General features: G+C 36.1%; 1 protein-coding gene across 1 annotated transcript; it reads right to left on the reverse strand.

Annotated features, from left to right (window-relative positions):
* Window positions 1-990: 990 nt before the first annotated feature.
* Window positions 991-10,034, reverse strand: GIMD1 (GIMAP family P-loop NTPase domain containing 1). The gene is made up of 2 exons (XM_060011825.1): window positions 9,642-10,034; window positions 991-1,251 (listed from the first exon to the last, which is right to left on the reverse strand). Exons 1-2 carry the CDS (start codon window positions 10,032-10,034, stop codon window positions 991-993), a joined length of 654 nt encoding a protein of 217 aa, XP_059867808.1.
* Window positions 10,035-21,087: the final 11,053 nt, after the last annotated feature.

The following is a 21,087-nucleotide window of genomic DNA, read 5'->3' on the forward strand; positions in this document are numbered from 1 at the left end:
TAACATATATAGTAAACAGTTCGTAAGTCAGAAGTGTTTAATTGTCGAATTTTCCCAATGGGAACACACTCTGTGAAACCAACTTCCAGGTCAAGAAATAGAACATTACTGGAATCTGAGAAGCTGCCCCGGTGTGTGCTTTCACTCACTATCCCCCCCACCCCACCAAGGGTAACTTGACTTCCAACACTTCTCACATCAAAATAGTTAAAATTACATTAGTTTTGACTGTTTCTGAAATTTATACAAATGGAATCATAGAGTATGTATTCTTTTATGTCTGGCTTCTTTCTTTCAACATTATGTTTGGGTAATTCATTGATCTTGTTACATGCAGTTGTAGTTTGCTCATTCTCATTACTGTATAATATTTCATTGTTTAAATATACCGCAGTTTGCTTATCCGTTTTACTCTTAGTAGACATTTGGATAATTTCCAGTTTTTCGCTATTATGAATAGTACTGCTATGAACATTCTTGTACATACATGTCTTTTAGTGCACAAATGTATACATTTCTGTTGGATATATATACTTCAGAGTGTAATTATTGTGTCATAGGATTTGCCTTAGAAATCTTTTTTTTTTTTTTTTTTTTTGCTGTACGTGGGCCTCTCACTGTTGTGGCCTCTCCCATTGTGGAGCACAGGCTCCAGATGCGCAGGCTCAGTGGCCATGGCTCATGGGCCCAGCCGCTCCGCGGTATGTGGGATCTTCCTGGATGGGGGCACGAACCCGTGTCCCCTGCATCGGCAGGTGGACTCTCAACCACCACGCTACCAGGGAAGCCCAGAAATCTTATTTTTTTTATTTTTTATTTTTTTCAGAAATCTTATTTTTAATTGCCAGTTTTCCAAAGTGGTTTTACCAATGTACACTCTCACTGGCAGCACATGGAAATTCTGATGGTCCACATTCATGCTAATAAAGGCACTTTTGAAACCAGATTGCTGACTCTAAAACCCAAAGCCCTTTTCCTTTCACCTAAATCTCATTTAAAGGTAAGAACTTGGTAACAATTCTCTTTTATAAATTCCATGATTCTTTCTAAGGTTTTTAGTCTTTGTTCATTAAGTGAGTTTCCTTTTTTATACTGGAAAATATATCTGTGCTGAATAGAATTTAGTAGAGTTAGCAGTGTATCAGAGGCCTCATGTAAGTATCCATCTTCATTGAACCCAGCCTCTTCTATTTTCTCTGCATGGGTGAAAAGAATGGCAGTGTAATTCTTCCAAGCATGTCCCAGAAGTTCCTGAAAGAGAGAAGTTAAATGGCTATTTGCCTTGGACTATATTTCTCAAAGAAGAGCTGAGGAGTTATTATGGTTTAACACAGTCAATAGATCTGTACCTCATTATGTTTCTAAAAGCTGGAATATATAATGGAAATGATGATGGGGTCAAGTAATGTAAGCACATGGACAGAGATGGGTGGGCATTCTATAAAAAAAGGCTTTAGTTCTCCATTTTATTTTGTTGTTATAATTTATATACAACCTCAAAACGGCATATTATCAATGCTGCATATGATTTAATTACATTTGCAGCATTCATTTATACTTGCCTGTCAACCTGAATCTTTTAGAACCACTGAATTCCTTTGTCAGAGCACCTTGCCCAAGGGAATTGTCATATCTCTTTCTGTAGGAATGTTGTGTTATCATCATCACTGAAAACATTTTCTAAGGATTTATAATTACATAATCTGGTTACAATCTGTCAATTAATCAGATGACATGTAATGGAAATGCTAAGATCAAAATACATTTGGTAATTTGGAGCAACTACAAAATATTACTGTGACTCGCATCCTCTTCACATACCTGGAATCAAACCCAGTTTATCGGGTGACTTCCTCTAATGTGGGTGAAAAACACTGCAGACCGGTATTCCTTTGTTTAGTAATATGTAGAAGTTGGTTATGTAATAAATTCTTGTTTGATTAGTGCAAATAAGCTGATATAAAGCAGAAGTAATAGCACATGGCAGATTGCTCACGCAATATGAAAGGCATCTAGAAATAACCATTTAACGTTTTTGAATATTTCCAAAGTTATATGAAATCATGACAATGTGACAGTAAAATTCCTTCCATTCCAAACACTCGCATAAAAAAAATATTTCCAAAGCTACTACCAGTTCATAATAGCAAGAGAAGTATTAAATGCTTAGGAATAAACATAACAAGGAATATCCAGAACATCTAATAATTAAAAGAAAGAAAGACGGGAGAACAACTAATATTTAGTGCTGGATATTATGCTAAGTGCTTTACATACTTTATCTCTTTTGAAGCTCAACATGGTGATTTGTGAGAGATACCATTATGATATAGAGAAACTGATATATAAAGAGGTTGAGTACAAACAGAGGCATTAGCACAAACTCTAGTTTATAAAAATCTTGAAAAAATTGAATGGCAGTTTGGGAAACTTTTGAATGAATATAGGATTCATATTTATAATATTGAACAACTGAAAAAAGATGAAAGGAAGAAGAGGGAAAGACAGCGGGAAAGAAAGTAAAAGGAAGGCAGGAAGAAAGAGGAAGGGAAGGAGGGAGGAAGGAAGAATCAGGACATGTAAATCTAATATGAAAATACAGGAACTGTGGGACAATATATTTAAATTAGAAACATCTCAAGACTGGTTACCAATTATAACTCCTAACACAGTCTGACTTTTATCAGAGCTATTCATTTTCACATTTATTTCTATAACTTGGCTATGACCTCTTTGAAGGCAAAGTCTATGTCTTTCTATATCAATCAAAACCTCTAATATGTTGTAAACTCTCAATAAATATTTTGTATTAATTTGGAATTTAGACCCTCACCATCGTCTCAAATAGAAGATTTAGGGTTTTATTTATTAATTTTGAGTCCTCAATTTTGAAATTTAATCTTTGGGACACAAAATTGTACTTTCCTGTAAAACTTTTCTACTCTATTTCATTATCACAAATTCGCCTGTAATCTGCACTTTCTATTTTGTATTCAGAGGGACTCTCTCAAGGTATAGGTCCAAAATTTTTCCTCATATCTGTTCAAAATGTGTCTGTTTATACCATAGAATAATTGTATATTTCTAGTTCTCCTGAAATGCCCTGCTTCAAGAAAATCCTCAGACATTTCCAGATCAGTACATTAGGGAATAATTATTTAAACAGAAAGATTCTGAACTTTACAAAAGAATTTTTCAAAGAAGTACTTTAATTGGCATATGCTTATGTGCCTTTAAAACTCAAAATTAGCAAACCTTTAACCCAAACTTTAAAGAACATAGCTCTTTTATAAATCAAAGTCTATATGCAATGTCAACATCACATTTTAGCTAATAGTGACATAGCAAAATTACCAGACCTCTTCAGAGTTTGTCGTATATTCTATGTACTCTAAGAACACATCTCTTGTGAGAGAGGTCAGAGAATTGCAAAATAAATAAACCATGTTGTGGGTTGAATTGTAACCTCTTTCTCCAAATTGATATGTTGAAGTCCTAACCTCCAGTACCTCAGAAGTGTCTTTATTTGGAAATAGGGTTATTGCAGATGCAATTAATTAAGATCATTAGGGTGGGACTCTAACCCAATGTGTCCTTATAAAACAGAAATTTGGACAAAGACATGAATACAGAGAGAACACCAGGTGAGCATAAAGACAGCCATCCATAAGCCAAGGAGAGAATCCTTGGACAGATCCTTCACTCACAGCCCTCAGAAGGAATTAACCCTGCTAACACCCGTTTCAGACTTCCAGCATCCAGAACTGAGAGACAATAAATTTCTGTTGCTTAAGCCAGCCAGTTAATTATACTTTTTATCACAGCCCCAGCAAATTAATCCAAATGGTTGAAAAATTAATGAAGTGCTAAATATATCAGATTTAGGTTCTGGGAATAGAGATTTCTGGGCCATTTACATCAGAATCACCTGGGATGCTTGCTAAAAATGCATCAAAATCTTTAGGGGTGGAGCTTGGGAATGTGAATTTTAAAAAGCACTCTAGGGGCTTTATTCCTTCTGCAAATACTTATTGAGGGTCTACTTTGTTTTGGGGACAAGGAGTGGTACAAGACAGGTACATTTCCTGCTTATATCTAGTGGAGATTCTTGTTTACTAACTAAAGTTAAGTCTAAGGAAGAGGGACAGACAGGAAAAAAATACTTTCAGTTTGTTGTAATCGCAAGTGTTATGATAGAAAATATATTGGCACTACAGAGGCAAACATTTAGCCTAGTTTTGGATGGGAGAGGTGGAAAGTGGGGGTAAAGGGAGGGGGTCAGAAAAAGTTTCTGGCATGTGATGATGCCTCGAGCATAGGAATTAACAAAGGGGTTCTCAGGCAGTAAAGACACACCAAGTAAAGAAAGTGATTGAGCATTATTGGGAATTGTATAGTATTGGGATTTTATTTCTATACCACTATTGATCCTTCATCACTCTTGTCTCTAGAAGTTTCTCAAATTTAGAATCAGACCTGGTATTCACTCAGCACATTATTGATGTATTCATATTGATTGTCAGGTTATTGAAATGTTTAATACACGTGAATAAATAGCTACTGTCCTTAACCCCTTGAGTGTTACCCCCAGACCTGTTCCCTGGGTATTGGCTGATGCAGGGGCTATATTTATTATTAACTATTTTTACAACATCACCATAATAAAAATTCATGCTAAATAAACTGTTTGGCTCAAATGGTTCTCTCCTGAGTTATATATTATAACATAGACTTCTCCTCTTGCTAGGTTAGTACCTATTGCATTAAAGGGCATAACATTCACAGTGTGTTTTTAGTTCCTGGCTTTCTGTATTGTAACATTAACATGTTGCCTCTTTGTCTCCACCAGACATCTTCTGTACTTTAAACCATAATATCATTCAGGAAAAATGAGTTAAAGCGCCTAAGGATAATAGATTTGTAAGCTTGACACCACTTACAAGTCCATGTGTTCAGCCACTGCAAAGTTTTTACATGTTGATAATTATTTATGAAAGGATGCTCATGTCCTAAACTGTGAGAGAAATTGCACTTTTGAATTACTGCCAAAAATAGAAGAGAATGGTTGATTTAGCTTATATTCTTTAGATTGATTTTTGGCCAGCAAATAGTTGAATATTTGAAAGTAGTGTCACTTGGTGTATAGTCATCATGTTAGTGGCCAAACATTCTTTATGGATCCAGAGAAAGAATAATCACATTTGATTGATACCTCACATAAAAAATCCAATAGAAAGATAATGTAAGTTTCTGGTGTTAATAATTTAAATATAGTACTAAGCTAGATGGAAATTTTACAATCAATCATGAGTTGTTTGGTTTCATAGTGCTAATGGGTATGAGTCCATCTAGTCCTTTTGGGACAACTAGTTAGGATATAAACTTTGTTTTCCAGGAATTACGTTCATTTTCCCAGGACCTCACCAGCCCTGCCCCACTTGTTTGTGGTTGATGAAATCATAGCATCTGGACCTTTTAGGGGGAAACTTTAAAAAAAGCCAACTATTACATCAACTGAGAAAAAAATTATCATGGATCAGGAGGACAATAAGGACCATTCTTTATATTTTATGCTATTCCCTTATTCTCTTCCCACTTCGAGCACCACATTTGCCTTCTTAGAGAGCCAAAGCTGAATGGTAAGCCTCGTTAGATCAGATTCAGAGAACAGTCAGCCTTACAGATCATCTGTCAAAACTGCCTTATTTTACAGATGAGGGTATTAAGGCCTTGTGATGTTAAATGGCTTGGCCAAAGCCACATAGCTGATTATTGGCAGACTTGGGCCTGTAACAGAGGTTCCTTGAATGGCAGGGGTCCCCTGTCCTTCACACTAAATTTTTATTTCAATTAACATTACTAAGCCAGTAAATTTTTTTCCCAGATTTTTTTCTAAATTAATAAGGAAGTTCCTATAAATCAGGGCCGTGTAAGTTTTATTTCACTCTTACTTTATTCTGAAGCCTATCAAAATAATCCCAAAGAAGGCTACAAATAATATGTCCCAATTTTAGGGTAAAACAAATACTAACAATAAAGTCACAATGATCATAGGTAACATTTATTATGCACTTGCCATGTGCCAGTGTCTGAGTGAATTTACTATTATGTTAATATGACATTAATTCCAAAAGTAACCCAGTAAACTATTATCTTTCCCAATTTACCAATGAAAAGATTGAAGTTTAGAGAAGTTACCCAAGGTTACAAAGCGAGTAGCTAAGTAGGAACTTGAACAACATCTGTAATATGTTGCTTATATCTAGTAGTTCATTTGAATAAGTACTCATCACAATCTAGGTAGTGCTGATGGCAATAAAAACAATAATAGTAATGGCAATTTTCTGCAAACCTACTATGAAACTGCTGTAATTCAGGCACAATGCCAAGCACATTACATTTATTAAATATAGCCCTCAGAACTCTTCAATTAGGTAAATTATCCCCATTTTATAAGTAAGGAACTGAAGCCAAGAAAGCCTTAGTAACATTTATAGTCATATACCTAGAACTGTAACAGGCTTATTTGTCAACTGAATTCTATAGAACACCTAAGCCCATGATCTTTGTTTAGTATGTTCAGGCCTTACATTGGCCTTTCTGAACCTTCCCTGTGTACACCTATCTGTAACATCAGCAGTTGAGTTGTTCATTCGAAATTAAAATGCATGCTTGAAGCCTGAATATATACAGTGATAATATGTACATGATACCATGATCATGGAAAGAATTTAGTCAATTCCTGGATTCAATTCCTGGTGCACTTTGGCTGCATGCTAGCACTTTCCCTCAGGTGACTTTATTTATGCTCTGATCTATTATTGGGGGATTTTTTAAAAAATTAAAATGATAGATAACATTCAGATGAATCATTCCCTTTATTTCCCAATTTTGGGGAGATGACTCACTGACATCTCCACCATTTTACTGTAAATTAATGAAGGCCTAACATAAATAAAGAAAAAGGGATCATTTGAGGAACTGTTTCAGTTGTCACAGTTGGCAGCTTATAACCCCTCTGTAAAATATTAGAGCACAAACTGAGAGATATTTAAAGAGACAGCAGAGAGGTACAGGAAAGAAGAGGTCACTTCTCTGGCACTAGCCTTGGAGACTACTTCCATGGAAAGCATCAGTGCCCCCAGAAAGGGGGAAAGGAAGAGGGGAAGGCAGATGTTCTCTTCCCCATTTTGCATGAGCCAGGAAGGAGAAATCCAGGGTGTGTCTGAAACCAGAGGACCTTAGCAACACCTCCTTCCTAACAGCTGCTGGTCCTGTTGAATATTCAGACATTCTGCAGCTCCTCCCAATCTGTGAGCATATCCAGATGGTTGCCACTAGTATCTGAGGCACCTTCAGGAAGAAAGTCATAAACAGCCAGCCTGTGCTTAGGCAATCTTCAACCAAAGATCAAGGTGGTAAGCCCAGAATGGGACTGCAGTGCCTCCTAGGGGTCGAGGCCCCTCTGAGGATTACTAAATCTTGGCTGCTGAGTTCTCCCGGGAGACAGAAGTTATTTATTCTCGAAAAAAATATTCTGGATCTGAGTTTTTCCCTAGCCCATCTCCTCTGTGCCTTCAACTCCTGAATTGGCCACTGACGTAAGGAAAGCAGCTATAAGAGGAGAAGGCTATATGCCAAATACCATTTAAAAGGATCAGAGACATGTATGAATCAAATTCACTTGCATAAAAAACAATTAGGGAATTACAATATTGTTCTATATCCTAAAACTGGAAAAAAAATCTATTTTCAAAATGTATGTCTCTTAAAATATCCTGTCTGGACCAGCAGAAAGAAAAATCTGGAGACATATGGAGAGGGTCAGGTTAGTTTTTGAGAACTATTTATGCATTTACTGAATTTAGTGGGTTACATCCATCTATAGCTTAAGCTAAATGTCTATTTAATAGCAACTTTAAATGAATTTTTAAAACTGTTTAAAAATTACACTGACTGTATGGCTGCAGTTCCCCCCCGCCCCCCGCCCCTCTTGATTTCTACCAGAAATATTGTTTGAAATGCAGGCTTTAACTGGTTGGGGGGTGGTTTATGGGCTTTCTTAGATTCCACATTGTTTCTTAATTGCAATCATCTTCTTTTCTTCTTCTTTGCTTTTGTACAGAATGTCCTTGATTTTTCAGGAGTTAGATGATGAGAATTATTTTTTATACTCTTGTCACCCTAATTTTTTCCGCTAGTTTCTTGTGATTACACATATGGCTTTTTTTTTTTTTTTTAGAAACATGCACAGTTACTGAAAAACAAAACGTGTGTCTGTCATTTAGAACAATCTTATGCCTTTACTAGTTAAAGGAAGATATCTTTCTTTAAAGCAAAGTATACTGTTTTTCTAAGTGTAACAGATTCTGCATGAGCATAATCAGAGGTGGGACCAAAAGAAGAATAGCATTTATACAAATTCATTTTGAATTAAAAATGTCTGCTCTCTATTCTTCATGTAGTTTACTTGTGAAGCTTCTAGGGAAGATGTGTTCTCTGAGCTCAGTGACTTAATGAGGCTACTGAATTATACTAGTCAAGTCCAGCAGTTACATTTGGGTGGCCCCAGACTGGAGAATCAAGAAATTGAATAAATGAACAAACAAACAGGGATGAACCACTAGTCAAAAGTGGCATATGTTATTTTTGTTCACCCTGAGGTCCCTGTGATTTTCTCATGGCTGGCATGGAGCAGTTACCCTACAGATGATGAAACAAGCAAAGCTTCTGAAATTCCTGATTTTTTTCCTGTTAATAAAGTATAAATCTCCCCTGATTACTTACTGAGGTGTAGGTCTCAGTGATGCCTCCTTCACTGAGGAGTTGTACATTGCCCTACTTTGGCACTTGTTTATCTATTTGTCTTATACTTGTTTATCTATTTGTCTTATACTTGTTTATCTATTTGTCTTATACTTGTTTATACTTGTCTTATACTTGTTTATACTTGTTTATCTATTTGTCTCTTCTAGGCTGTGAGCTTTTTGAGACCAGGGCTCATATATTACTCACCAATCATTAAGCTCTGTACTGGTGCTCAATACAGTGTTCAGTGACTGAATCAGACAGTAATGCCCCATTTATGGTGAACTGTAAGAGGTTGTCCCTTGATGTTGAATGGATGCAAGTAAGTATTTTAGTTCAGTGGTTCTAAAACTTCACTGTTTTAGAGAAATATACGGGAAGTTTATGCAAATACAGATAGGCAAGCTCTACTCCTGACATTCTGTTTCAGTAGGGCTTGGATGAATCTGCATTTTTAACAAACAGCTTAGTTGATTCTGATGCATAGTCAGACCACACTGACAATCAATCAGATTCACAGTTCTTAGGGGTTTGAGACTTAGTTAACCTCTGAAGTTCAGTATCTCATTTTTTGTTTTGTTTTGTTTTGTTTTCTATGACCCAGTTACAAAATGACTGAATTCCTCTAAAGGAAATTGTAAAAATGACTCTTGGTGGGAAAATCAAGTAATTTTTACCAATTATTTTTATGTGATCAGCACTTGTTTTAAACTACTTGCTTTAAACTTGGTTTAAAACTACTCTTTTAATCAGTTTTTCATAGTTCTTTCCTATTAAGATAATGTCCTTCAAATGGGAATAATGCCATTAGTGTGATTGCCCCTTTTTATTACCTGGATCATCTGGACTGGGGAAGATTCTTCCTGTTCACATAGAGGCACATCCACCCTCTGGACCAGCAGTGCAAGGTGCAGACCCTCTTGCCCGAAGTGATGTGCCAGGGCCTCCCTGACCTCCTGCTTCACATGCTTCTTGCTCAACCTGCTGTGCGGATAACCTGGAGTGTCCAGCACCTGGACCTGCAGGGTTACCTCTTGCCCCCCTCGACGCATGAAGCTGTGGAAGTGACAACTGCGGCCCAGACTGCAATCTTTGGTCACAGAACATGGAGCAAAGCTGCTGTGGAAGTCAGTGCTTCCCAGAAGAATGTTCCCAGCAGAACTTTTTCCACTTTGAGTCATGCCAAAGAGGGCCAAGTTTATGGTCATCTTATTGGAGTCCATCATGGCTGTGGGTAAACAAAGGCTCAGCATAAGCAGTCAGGCTTCTACACTCCCCCAATATAAGGCTTCTTACCTGGCCTAGAGCACTCCCAAGTATTGACTTTGATTTGCTTTCCCCTTATTCTTAGTGTCTAAAGCATGGAGGAGCTCTCCACTGAAGTGGGGACCCCTCAGTGACAAAGGGAAAATGGAAATAATACTAGTAGTTTGCAGTGGGAGAGGAGAGAGAAATCAAATACAAATAAGGAAGGGAGGAGGAAACAATAATTGCAGGAAAATTAGAAAAAATATTACATGAAGTTGGTGTAAGCCATGTTTAGGAGGAATATGTTAACTCATCAGTGTGACAGGTGAGTTGGTTTAGAAATGGGGTCCTGAGGTCTCTTACTTCAGGAACAAAGGTAGCAGCAATATTTGAAAATTATTCACTCTTGGAGGAGAAGAAGGAACAGTACAGTGGAAGAAATGGCCCTTCTTGCATTTTAAACAACGTTCTGCACCTCCCTACTCCCTACCTCCCCACCCCTTGAATATACAAGTGGCATCTGCAAAAAATTATCTTTCCTGACTTCCTGAATGCTTCGGTCCTATGAAACATGAATAATATTAAAGGAAGACTTCTGTTCCTGTTTACTAATTTTTTAACAACTAGGCAACATTCTGATGAAAATGAGAACTACTTGTAATATGTGTTATGAAATAATTAAACAACTCCATGGTTCATCAGAGTTAAGTATTGGCTCTTCAATGAAGAAAAGAAAGGCCAACACATTGTGCAGTTCAGTTAGGAGGGAGGAAAACCTGGGGAGAATCTATTTCATTTACAGCACCCCTAAAATGTAGTTATTTTTGTGCAGAATATAAGCCCCTTATAGCATTTTAAGGTCATCCATCATTTTCATTAGATTGATAAGGCAGAGCTACTGACCAATTGCCAAATGTACTCAATCTGCTGATTCAGAAATAAAGACATTTAATATTGCATATTTATTATTTTTGCTTATAACTTGTACTTCAACTATAAAGTTTTATGTACCGCTGACCTTTCTTGTCCTCTGATGCCCCTCACCCTACTCACTCCAGACCCTAATATGAACATGTTGAAGGAACCTCACACCCTCATACAAAAGACACTCACCTTAGGGGTCCCTGAAGGTGACCCCAACTCACCAACTCATTCAGCTGTGTCAGCTGCACCATAGACACTCAGATTTCTTTTTACTCCTGAATTAGATGTGTGATTTTTTTCAAGAATTAATTATGGACTCACAACCGATTTGCTCTATGTCACTTACCTTTTCCACTCTTAAAAATGTTTTCTCCACAGACTTCCCTCAAGCTGTTACAGTTATGAACTTCAACCTTCTGGCAGTGTCACTGTACCACTCTGAGACTGATACTGTATGTATTTTATTTAGTTAATCTATTACCAGAATCCTTTCTATAAATGATTAGTTGTCTTCCTCTAATCAGCACTGAGTTTTTTATGTCACTTGACAGATGTGTAACTGCAATAGGTACTTCCTGAAACTTTTATTTCCAGGATTAACTTTTGTTTAAGAGAATTGCTTATAGGTAACAATTTATCTTACAGCCTAAAGAAATGCAGGATTGGCAAGTGTTAAATAGAAAGTAGACATTGAAAAGCAATGATCACAATTTTTTCCATTGTAATTGACATATTTACTACTTCATGAAAAAGTTTCAACAGATATGTAATATACATGCAAGAGATATTGACTTCATAACAGTATTTAGGTCATAAATTCAAAAGTTCTCTAGGAAAACTCTCTTGGCTATTTCCATGCAATTGAAATTTATTATTTGATGTGATCACTAGCATGATTATATCAACATATACAGTTTCCATATCAATTAATGATAACATATTTCAGAAAAGGAGTACTTAACTATGACTTAAGGCCAAATAAATTTTGCTTTAAAATTGGGGTTTTATTTTGTTATTAAAAGATTAAATTTGATTTTTCCACTTTTTAGTATATAACCCATATTTTCCAACATACTTTCTTAGTTTATAAGTTGTAGTAACCTTCATATCATTATATTCTGGTTCATCTTCTCCTGTACCTCTCAAAAGTCTGTGAAGTATGTATTTCTGTGTGAAGGAATTTTGGAGACATCTGGAATGCTTTATGACTTCATGGACAGAAAGTTTAAAAGTCTTCTTCCTGTGTGAATATGACAAAGAAAACACAAAAGGGATTTATTCCTCTGACAAGCACATTTGGCTTTCTTGAATGAAGCAGAAAGAACCTCCCCCAGGTGGCAGTAGCAGCCTGTTTCCCAAGAAGTGATTTCGAACCAGAATTTATTTTCATTTTCTTCCACAAACCATAAACTGACATTCTTCAATTAGGCAATTTATATCAACACATATTAATTGTGTGGAAAATCTTTTGAACAAAGGCAAAACTAAGCCTTCTTTCCTGTGTCCCTTATAGAAAGTGACTAGTGTAGAAAGTCTTTAGTTTTCAAAGAGCCCTCTTTGAAATCGTAGTTTAAATCATTTGCTGAGTGAAACAGTTGATGGCTTAAAAAATAAAGTTCAGAGTTCATATGTGTAGTGAAAAGTTCTACTGAGACTGCAGAATTTAAAAATAATTTTCAACAGATTTAATGGAGGTTTAAGATCTGTGTCAATTTAGAGATCATATAGAAGGGTAATGTATTGGTATTTGATGATGTTTAATGATTGATGTTCATTCTTTTTGAATCAGGGTGAAAAGAAAACTTGAAATATTACCTTCACTCTTTTCAGTAACTTGGCTAAACAATATAACAGGGATAACTTTAACAGCTGGCTCCAGGATTTCTCTGAGGAAGGGAACTGTCTTTGAGAAAATAGTTTGATTAGCTACTTGAGGTAGAAAAGGGGATCCTGAGAGCATGAGCCGAATTCACTAACAATGATGGTCAAACTGCTGGGGATGAGGGAAGAGCCAAAAAAAAAAAAAAAAAAAAAGAGTAGAGATAATCAAGGTATATATAGAGGAGGGGAGAGGAAGGAAGGGAGGGAGGGAGGGATGGAGAGAGGAAAGGTAAGAGGGAGAGATAGAAGAGAAATGAGAAGGAGGAGGAGGAGAGAATAAGAACTATAACATTAGAACATAAAAGGAAACTAGAGCTCCCACTTGTGGAAATGGCTAAGTGACTATGTTAGAGCAGAGATAGCTAATGTTCAATTTTAACTTTTTACATTTCTGGGATGTAAAGTCAGCCATGTTCACAATTCCCACGTTCGCAATTACCTTTTTATTTTTGTTTTGTTTTAAGTTGTTCTTAACCTTTTACCTTATTTTATTTTGATGGAAGTTAATGGAAAGGCCTGAGGTCCATCTTAGGTTAGCACAGGACAAGGACCACCAACACTGGAGACTGTAAAATGACATCTGAACTGAATGAGGAGAGGAAGGAGGTTGAAGCTAGGACACTAATCCCTAGGCACTTGCAGGAATCTATGGGAGGACCTTGAACTTTCCACAATCTATGAAATGAGATATTATGTGGTAAGGGTGACTCTAGATGACATAGTAACAATTATATTTTAAATTATGCACACACATGCGCACACATGCATACACATGGGCACACGTGCACACACACACTGTATTAGTTTGCTAGGGCTGCCATAACAAAGTGCCATAGACTGAGTGGTTTAAACAACAGAAATTAATTTTTCTCATAGTTCTGAAAGCTGGAAGTCTGAGATCCAGGTGTCAGTGGGGTTGGTTTCTTCGGAGGCCTTGCTCCTTGGCTTGTTAATGGCCGTCTTCTCCCTATGTCTTCACGTGGTCTTTCCTCAGTGTGTCTGTGTCCAAGTTTCCTCTTTTTATAAGGACACCAGTCATACTGGATTAGGGCCCACCATAATGACTTCATTTTAACATAATTACCTCTTTAAAGGCCTTATCTCCAAATGCAGTCACATTCTGAGGTACTGGGTGTTAGGACTTTAACATAGGAATTTGGTGGTAGGGGAACATAATTCAGTCTGTAATACACACACTCACATTTATATCAAATGTTAATATGTCTGTGTATGTGTGTGTATATATACATACACACGTATATTTATATAATTATGTAAATTATGTCTCACATACACACATGTATTAACATATGTGTATATATTATGTATACATCATAATTGTGTAAATTATATGTCTCTATACTCAGTAAAACTGTGTCTCTATACTCCATAAAATTGATTTAGTATAAGTAGTTCTCGACTTCTGGCAATTTGGTTTAAAGGCACTCTCACAATTTTAGACAAATTCCAGTTTGCATTGACTTGAACTGTGAACCCCTTGCTCGTATGTTATGTCTTTTCGTAGTAAAGAAGACCCTTAGAGTGATAATCAGAATCTGTATTTATGATGTCTAAATGATCTTAACCTCGGCCAGCACTGCTCCAAGTCAAAGGGAACACTGACAAGCTGGCTGAAATTGGTGGTGACTTGATTGATTCAGTCTGAGCTGGTCTTGGAGTAAGACGTCAGAGTTCACCTTTCAGAAAATTTCAGAGAACACTGGTCAGCAGTTTAAATTTTCCAAATGGTCCTAATTTGAATACAGTTTGAAAATTCTTGGAACAATGAAGAATGCCCATATCTGGACAGAAATATTGCTGGGAATAGGAGGTTTCAGTCCAGATTCGGTTGGCTTCACATTTTAAAGACTCTAGCAGTCTCATCCCCACATGGGAATGTTTATGATATTTTGGGTTTTGTTTGATGTTGTTGCTATCGTTTTTTGTTTGTTTGCTTTTTGTTTTCCTTCTAATTCTGATGAATTTTTTAGGATTATAAATGAAATATGTATATTTTTAAGCAGCTAAGAAATTTGTAAAAGAACACAGAGGAAAAATAGTATCATTTAAAAATCTTTATTTCCTGGTGCCCATGGGCCAGTTGCTTCTCTTGGAGAATGACACAATAAATACATTTCTTTTTCCAAACTACTCATGTTCTCCCCGTATTTACTCCCTTCTTTAAGATCCACTACTGTAATGAGAGGCATTAATAATGGGATTATGTTTAGCATGTTAAGTGTATGGAGGCAAGAGTAATTGTTGGCAATTACTTAATCAGGATATGGTATTTTTTTTGCTATTTACTGCATTCATTTTTCTAATATTTATAGTTTTAGCAAATTTATTAATAGTGAGATTGGTTTATAGCTTTCCATTTTTATCTTATATTTGTCAGGTTTTCAGATCAGGAATGTGCTAACCTCTTAAAATGAATTAGGAAAATTTCTTTATTTTATGGTACTCTGCAATAATTTGGATACCTTGGCAATTACATATCCCTTGAAGGTTCAAAGAAACTTTCACAAAAACAGCTAGGCCCGGCAACTTTCTGGAGGTCATTCCAGAACAACTTAAAAAATTGCTGTCATAGTAATTTGACTCTTCTTATGTCAATTTTGGTGATTTATTACATAATAAACATATTTTACCCATATTTTCATTTTTTTAAGGTATAATTATCTCCATTTCTAGCATTAGATCCCTTTTCTTGTTCTGTGATGGCTTTTTGTTGGGTTTGGCTTTATATACTTAATAAATATTTGCACATATGTGCATGTATGTGTGCACATATGAGTATGCATTTGACTTTTGTACTTTTATTGTTTGAAGTGGATTTCCATGAACATAAATGAAATTTATCATCTGATGCCTCTAGGATATAATGAATGATTTGGCCTACAATAACTAAACTTTGATCACCAGCTCCAAGCCAGTTAGTTGAAAATTGAGAATCACAAGTACACTCATTTTCAATTACAATATAGTGAGTCATTATACAAATATATGTCATTATTGAAGAAACGAGCCCAACTTCAAAAGCAAGAGAACAACCAGTAGAGTTTGAATTCAAATCATTTCAAAGCTCACAAGCCTATTCTTGAAAAATTTCTGCTAAATTCTTTACCCTAATTTAGATCCTCTTTGCTAAAGGACTTTTCTTATTCACTCTTGAGAAATAAGATATAGGATAATACAGAGTGTCATTGAAAATATATTCATATGAAAATAATTGTATATGTCAAAGATTTTATATGCTTTATTCTTCCTACCTAGGAAATAACATGCACTCACCTATATAGATAAATATATTTTATTAGCCAAATGCACAGAAGCAGAGGGTCTTATAATAATTAATAAAGGTTTTAACCTCTTAGCCCTTGAGACTAGACACTAGGCTAGCTTCAACTTCTTACAGACTCTATTATTATTATTCAATTTCAAACATTTTTATGTTATAAATGCTTCTAGTAATGTCCCGGGAAACACTAGAAATGTCCCTTATCATGATAAAAAGCATCATGAATGCCATGGATAGTAATTACAAATAAAGTTATAACCATGGATATCAGATGCCACACTTGATTTTTCCTAGATTTATGCTACAAAATCTCCCATTTTATGGAAAATGCTTTTTTCTTTTCTTTTTCTTTTTACAAAATAATTGAGAACCTCAAGTCAAGAAAAATAGCCCTGCATAGTAATAACTGTAACTTATCTAATATATTTATAATCTTCCTAGGATACCTAATTTTTCCTTTCCAAGAAAAATGCAATTTTTTTTTTCTTCCTAGCAATAGCTGTGGTATGGAGCTAACTTCCCAGATACTGTCACTAAAATTTGCTGATATCAAAATGTCTGAAACACTAGGACCAGTGAAAGATACTGCTAATTACTGTAGAAAGGTCAGAAAATCCTGTAACTAACTCCCTTAGTATCTTTCCATCCCAAATTGAGGTTCGGTAGGGTGTGGGTGTTTTGTGCTTGCCGAATGATGGACTATAATCATCAACTAAGCTATGCAAAAGACATCATTCATGGCAACAGGACACTTTTATCATGATTCTATCAAAGAGTGTCAGCTCCATGAGTGCTATAGTTATTAGCATTAACTTCAGGTCTTGAGTGTTTTCAGGAGGTAAAATATTGGATGGCAAAGATTTACTATACCGTAGTCCTACATTTAACCTTAAAAGATAAAACAACAGTAGAGCACTAACTGTTCTTTTGTGGCCTAAAATAGGAAATTGGGATCTCCAAATTCCTAACAATACTGAGGAGTGACTGAGTTACTGAGAAGGGAATCCAACGAGTGTCATCTTTTGTAGATTGCTATGCAGTGCAGATTACCTAAGGACACAGTGTAGAAAGAAAGGTTGTTAGTAGTGATGCGGAAAAGGAAATGTCAGTTCCTCATTTGTGTGTATGTGTACATGAAGTGCTGTATACGAGTTCAGCCTTAATGGAAAGCTAAGACCTGTGTAGCACATGTGCCAGGCACTGTTCTAGACACTTTAATATATTAACTCACACAGCCCTCCCTCTAAAAAAATAATTAGTCTTTATTAATCACATTTTAAAGGACATTCAGGCACAGGTTAAATAATTTGTTTATGATTTTACAGTTTATAAGTGGCGGAGTTGGGATTATGTTTTTTTTTTTTTTTTCAGAGTAAAGTTGATACACATCTGCTCAACTAGTTACTATTTTCATATCAGCTGTAGCACTTGGCCAGAATGGTAGGGTTGTATGCCAGAGTGTAGAGAAAGGGAAAATGTGCACTGGAAGAAGGCAGAGGGACATGGGGATATATATAAACTGGTATTTTATTTTTATGCTTCTTTTCCCAAAATGGTTTGGGAAAACATTTAAAAACATAAAAATCAAGAAATGATGGATTTTCTCAGGGAAAAGTTAAAGTTGTCCAAAGTTAGTTGAAATTTGGTTAATGTGCTTTGCTTCTGTTTTAGGCCCAATCTTATTGATACAGGCCATTTTAATCATAAATGTGCCCCCCAAAACTCCAACTAATAACAGCAAAAATAGTAATAATGATAACAGCTGTACCTTATGGGCAATTGCTGTAAGGCAGGCATGTACTAAGTGTTTATGAGAATTTTTTCATGTAATTTCCATAAGAAGTCTGTGTTGTAGGCACAATTATTGTCACTTTCCTGATGAGAAAACTGAGCCTCAGAAGAAGGAAACTCCAGCCAAGGTCTACCTGAGTCCAGAGACCATATGCTTATTTATTATGCCATGACGTGGATATAAATACAAAAGCAAAATGTTAAGTGCTCCACACAAGTCTTTTGCTTATGTTCACTTAATACTGGTCAGACGCAATAATTATCATGAATAACCACATTGTTAAAATCTTATACTGACCTGTATTGTACCTCTGTGATCGTGGTCCTGCACAGTACATCACATCCTGCTTATCCGCCAAGTCTACACAGAAATTAAGATGCGTGATTTAAAAGGCAGAGGCCGAGCAGGCAAGAGAGTGGGTGGTAAGTTTTAAGAATGGTTTTCAGGTGCTCACCACATGAGCTAAGTGCAAAAAAGACAAATGCTAAGGTCGATATGTTGTGTGGTCTATGAGAGATGAGGTCAGGAATGTAACACTGTAGTGGTAAATTTTGAAGAGACATATGTTATTTACATAATTCCTAAAAGGTGAAATTAAATAGGTCTGGATAAGAGCCACTATCTGTGCCAAGCATGATTATATGAAATTGAAGTCATTGCTTTATAGTATTGCTATAAAATTGCTGGGCTAAAAAACAAACTGTAGGCCCACAGTATTTGGAGACATTTATCTGAAACATATTGTTGTAAGCTTAGATGTGGTGGAAGAGTTGAATTTGGTCTTCTGGCCAGTTTGGGAAGGTATACAGGATATTACAAACAGAATAAAGATCATGTTTACATAGTCCAATAGTAAGCTTAATTTGGCAAAAGAAATGGCAAGAAGTAGTTTGCATACATAAGTGGCAAAACAGGTTTATGGCCCAAGGTGGTCCTTTGTGTGATACTAATTTTATTTTCAGTCCTGTTATATAATGCTTGTTTTTAAGGGCTAAGTCAGATATTCTTTGAAGCAATTTCTAAAGTCTGTCGTGTGCACTAATTTACATTATAATCAAAGTGCCAAAGATAACATTTAGAGAAGATGTTATGCGAAATAAATTCATAGATGGCATCACAACCTGATGTGACAATAAAGTATTGTCACACCATAGTGTGAAACATAGTATGAAAATATATATTTCATCCTATGCTTGTTATTAAAGATAAGTGAAATAAATGTATTACTTAGGATAAAGATAATTATTTTTGAAAGAATTTTATTTTTAAAAGTAAAATATCATGGAAATGTGTTTATTAAGTTTATTAACATTTATGCCAGCACTGTCGATACTGAGGAAGATCTGAAAGCTTATTCAAATTGAACCCAAAGATAGCTAACTAATTAGTAAATGCAAAACATATTATTGGGCTTCCCTGGTGGCGCAGTGGTTGAGAGTCCGCTTGCCGATGCAGGGGATACGGGTTCGTGCCCCGGTCCGGGAAGATCCCTCATGCCGCGGAGCGGCTGGGCCAGTGAGCCGTGGCCGCTGAGCCTGCGCGTCCGGAGCCTGTTGCTCCGCAACGGGAGAGGCCACGGCAGTGAGAGGCCAACATATTATTGGGAGGTGCTCAAAGACTCAAAAGTTAAACCTTTTCAGAACCTGAACACATCTAGGCTCCAGATCATTTTTATAAAATCAGAAGGCTCAATTGCCTTGTTTCTACCCTCTATTGACACCTGAAAAGAACAGATATAATTACCCAAATATGTGATTGTTGAATGAATATCTTTATGTGAATGCCAAAGAATAGAAACTAAATAAAATATAAAGAACTGGGTTTAAAATCAAGAAAGTCTTTAAGAGTAGGTCACTTCTTTACAAAACAAAAAATGACCTACTTTAGTGGGTTATTGTAGGGTTTAAGACAGATAATCTATACAAATGTGTTCCACAAAATGTCTCACTATAGTAGATGTTTAATAAATAGCACTTGAATTTGAATTTGTCTTTATAATAAGGCAGATTTTAAATACAATTCTCTTCCAGTCTGCACCTCATTACAAACTATTTTTGTGTGTCTTTAAAAATATGACAGTGGAGGAAATTAAAGGTAATTAGTTATAGGCAGTAAAGAATGGGTTACATTTCCTGTTTTGTGCTTATACAGTTTATAGTGGCCTTCTAGGATGAAATATAGTTATGAAAGTTACCTTAAATGGTAAAGGTATTTATAAACTATAGATCTGAGTTTAAATATCTGCTCCACTACTAACTTGCTATATGAAATGGATAAGTTTTGTATCTTCCCTTAGACTAGTTTTCTCTTCTATAAAATGGAAGCAATAAAACCTCATGGGGCTAATGATATAATGCTGTTGATCTGAAACAAATAGACTGCCAGATATTTCTCCAGCAAAGATGATTTTATTCCAGATCAGCAGAGAATTGCAATTTGGGGTCTGCAACCATGGCAAACCACATGCAAGTCACTGAACAGCCAGGGAAAGAGAATGCTTTTATGTAGAGAAAGGAAGTGAGGAGGGCTATAGTAAACAAACAGTCCTTGCCTTTCATTGGTTGAGTTGTTGCCAGGAGAAAAGAGGAGTTTTTCTTCTCCCTCTCGGGCTCCGCTATGTGGCAGGATGTGAGAGCTCCCCCTTTTAGTCTCTCAGCTCTATTTAATTGAGGTTTTTGTTTATCAGTTTTTTACAATGCATATAAATTAAATGAAATACTACATGGAAAACAACTAGTGTAGTGCCTGACACATGTCCCAAATGGAAATGATTGTATTTGTGTTAACCCTGTCCTTCTCTTGTGTCCTCTAGTACTCTTCTGTAGAAATCTGGAAGTCATGAATAATTTTTCCCTTATCTCAGCCTAACTCATCCACCTGCTGAAGAAATATCACTGATTTTTCCCTATAAACATCTGTCCAATGCATCCATCCCTCTTCTCTGCCCCCATTGTACTGTCTTACTTCAGGCCCTTCTGAGTGATTGCTTGGACATAATGAGATAATTTATAAAATGATGTCTCTGCCTTTCTGTCCGTCTTCCAGTTTATTCTGCCTATTGCTGCTAGAAAGACCTTCCCAGAGTCAAATGTAATCATGTGTAGAAGGCTTCACAAGCTCCACATTTCTGTAT

The sequence above is a fragment of the Delphinus delphis genome, chromosome 5 (assembly GCF_949987515.2).
Source record: "Delphinus delphis chromosome 5, mDelDel1.2, whole genome shotgun sequence".
NCBI lineage: Eukaryota > Metazoa > Chordata > Mammalia > Artiodactyla > Delphinidae > Delphinus > Delphinus delphis.

Excerpts from the sequence above, each read along its gene's own strand:
- GIMD1 (XM_060011825.1), bottom strand. The coding sequence starts at position 10,034 with ATGATGGACTCCAATAAGATGACCATAAACTTGGCCCTCTTTGGCATG. Across the intron at positions 1,252-9,641 it reads CCCCAGTCCAGATGATCCAG|GAACTTCTGGGACATGCTTG; the intron begins GTAATAAAAAGG and ends TCTCTCTTTCAG.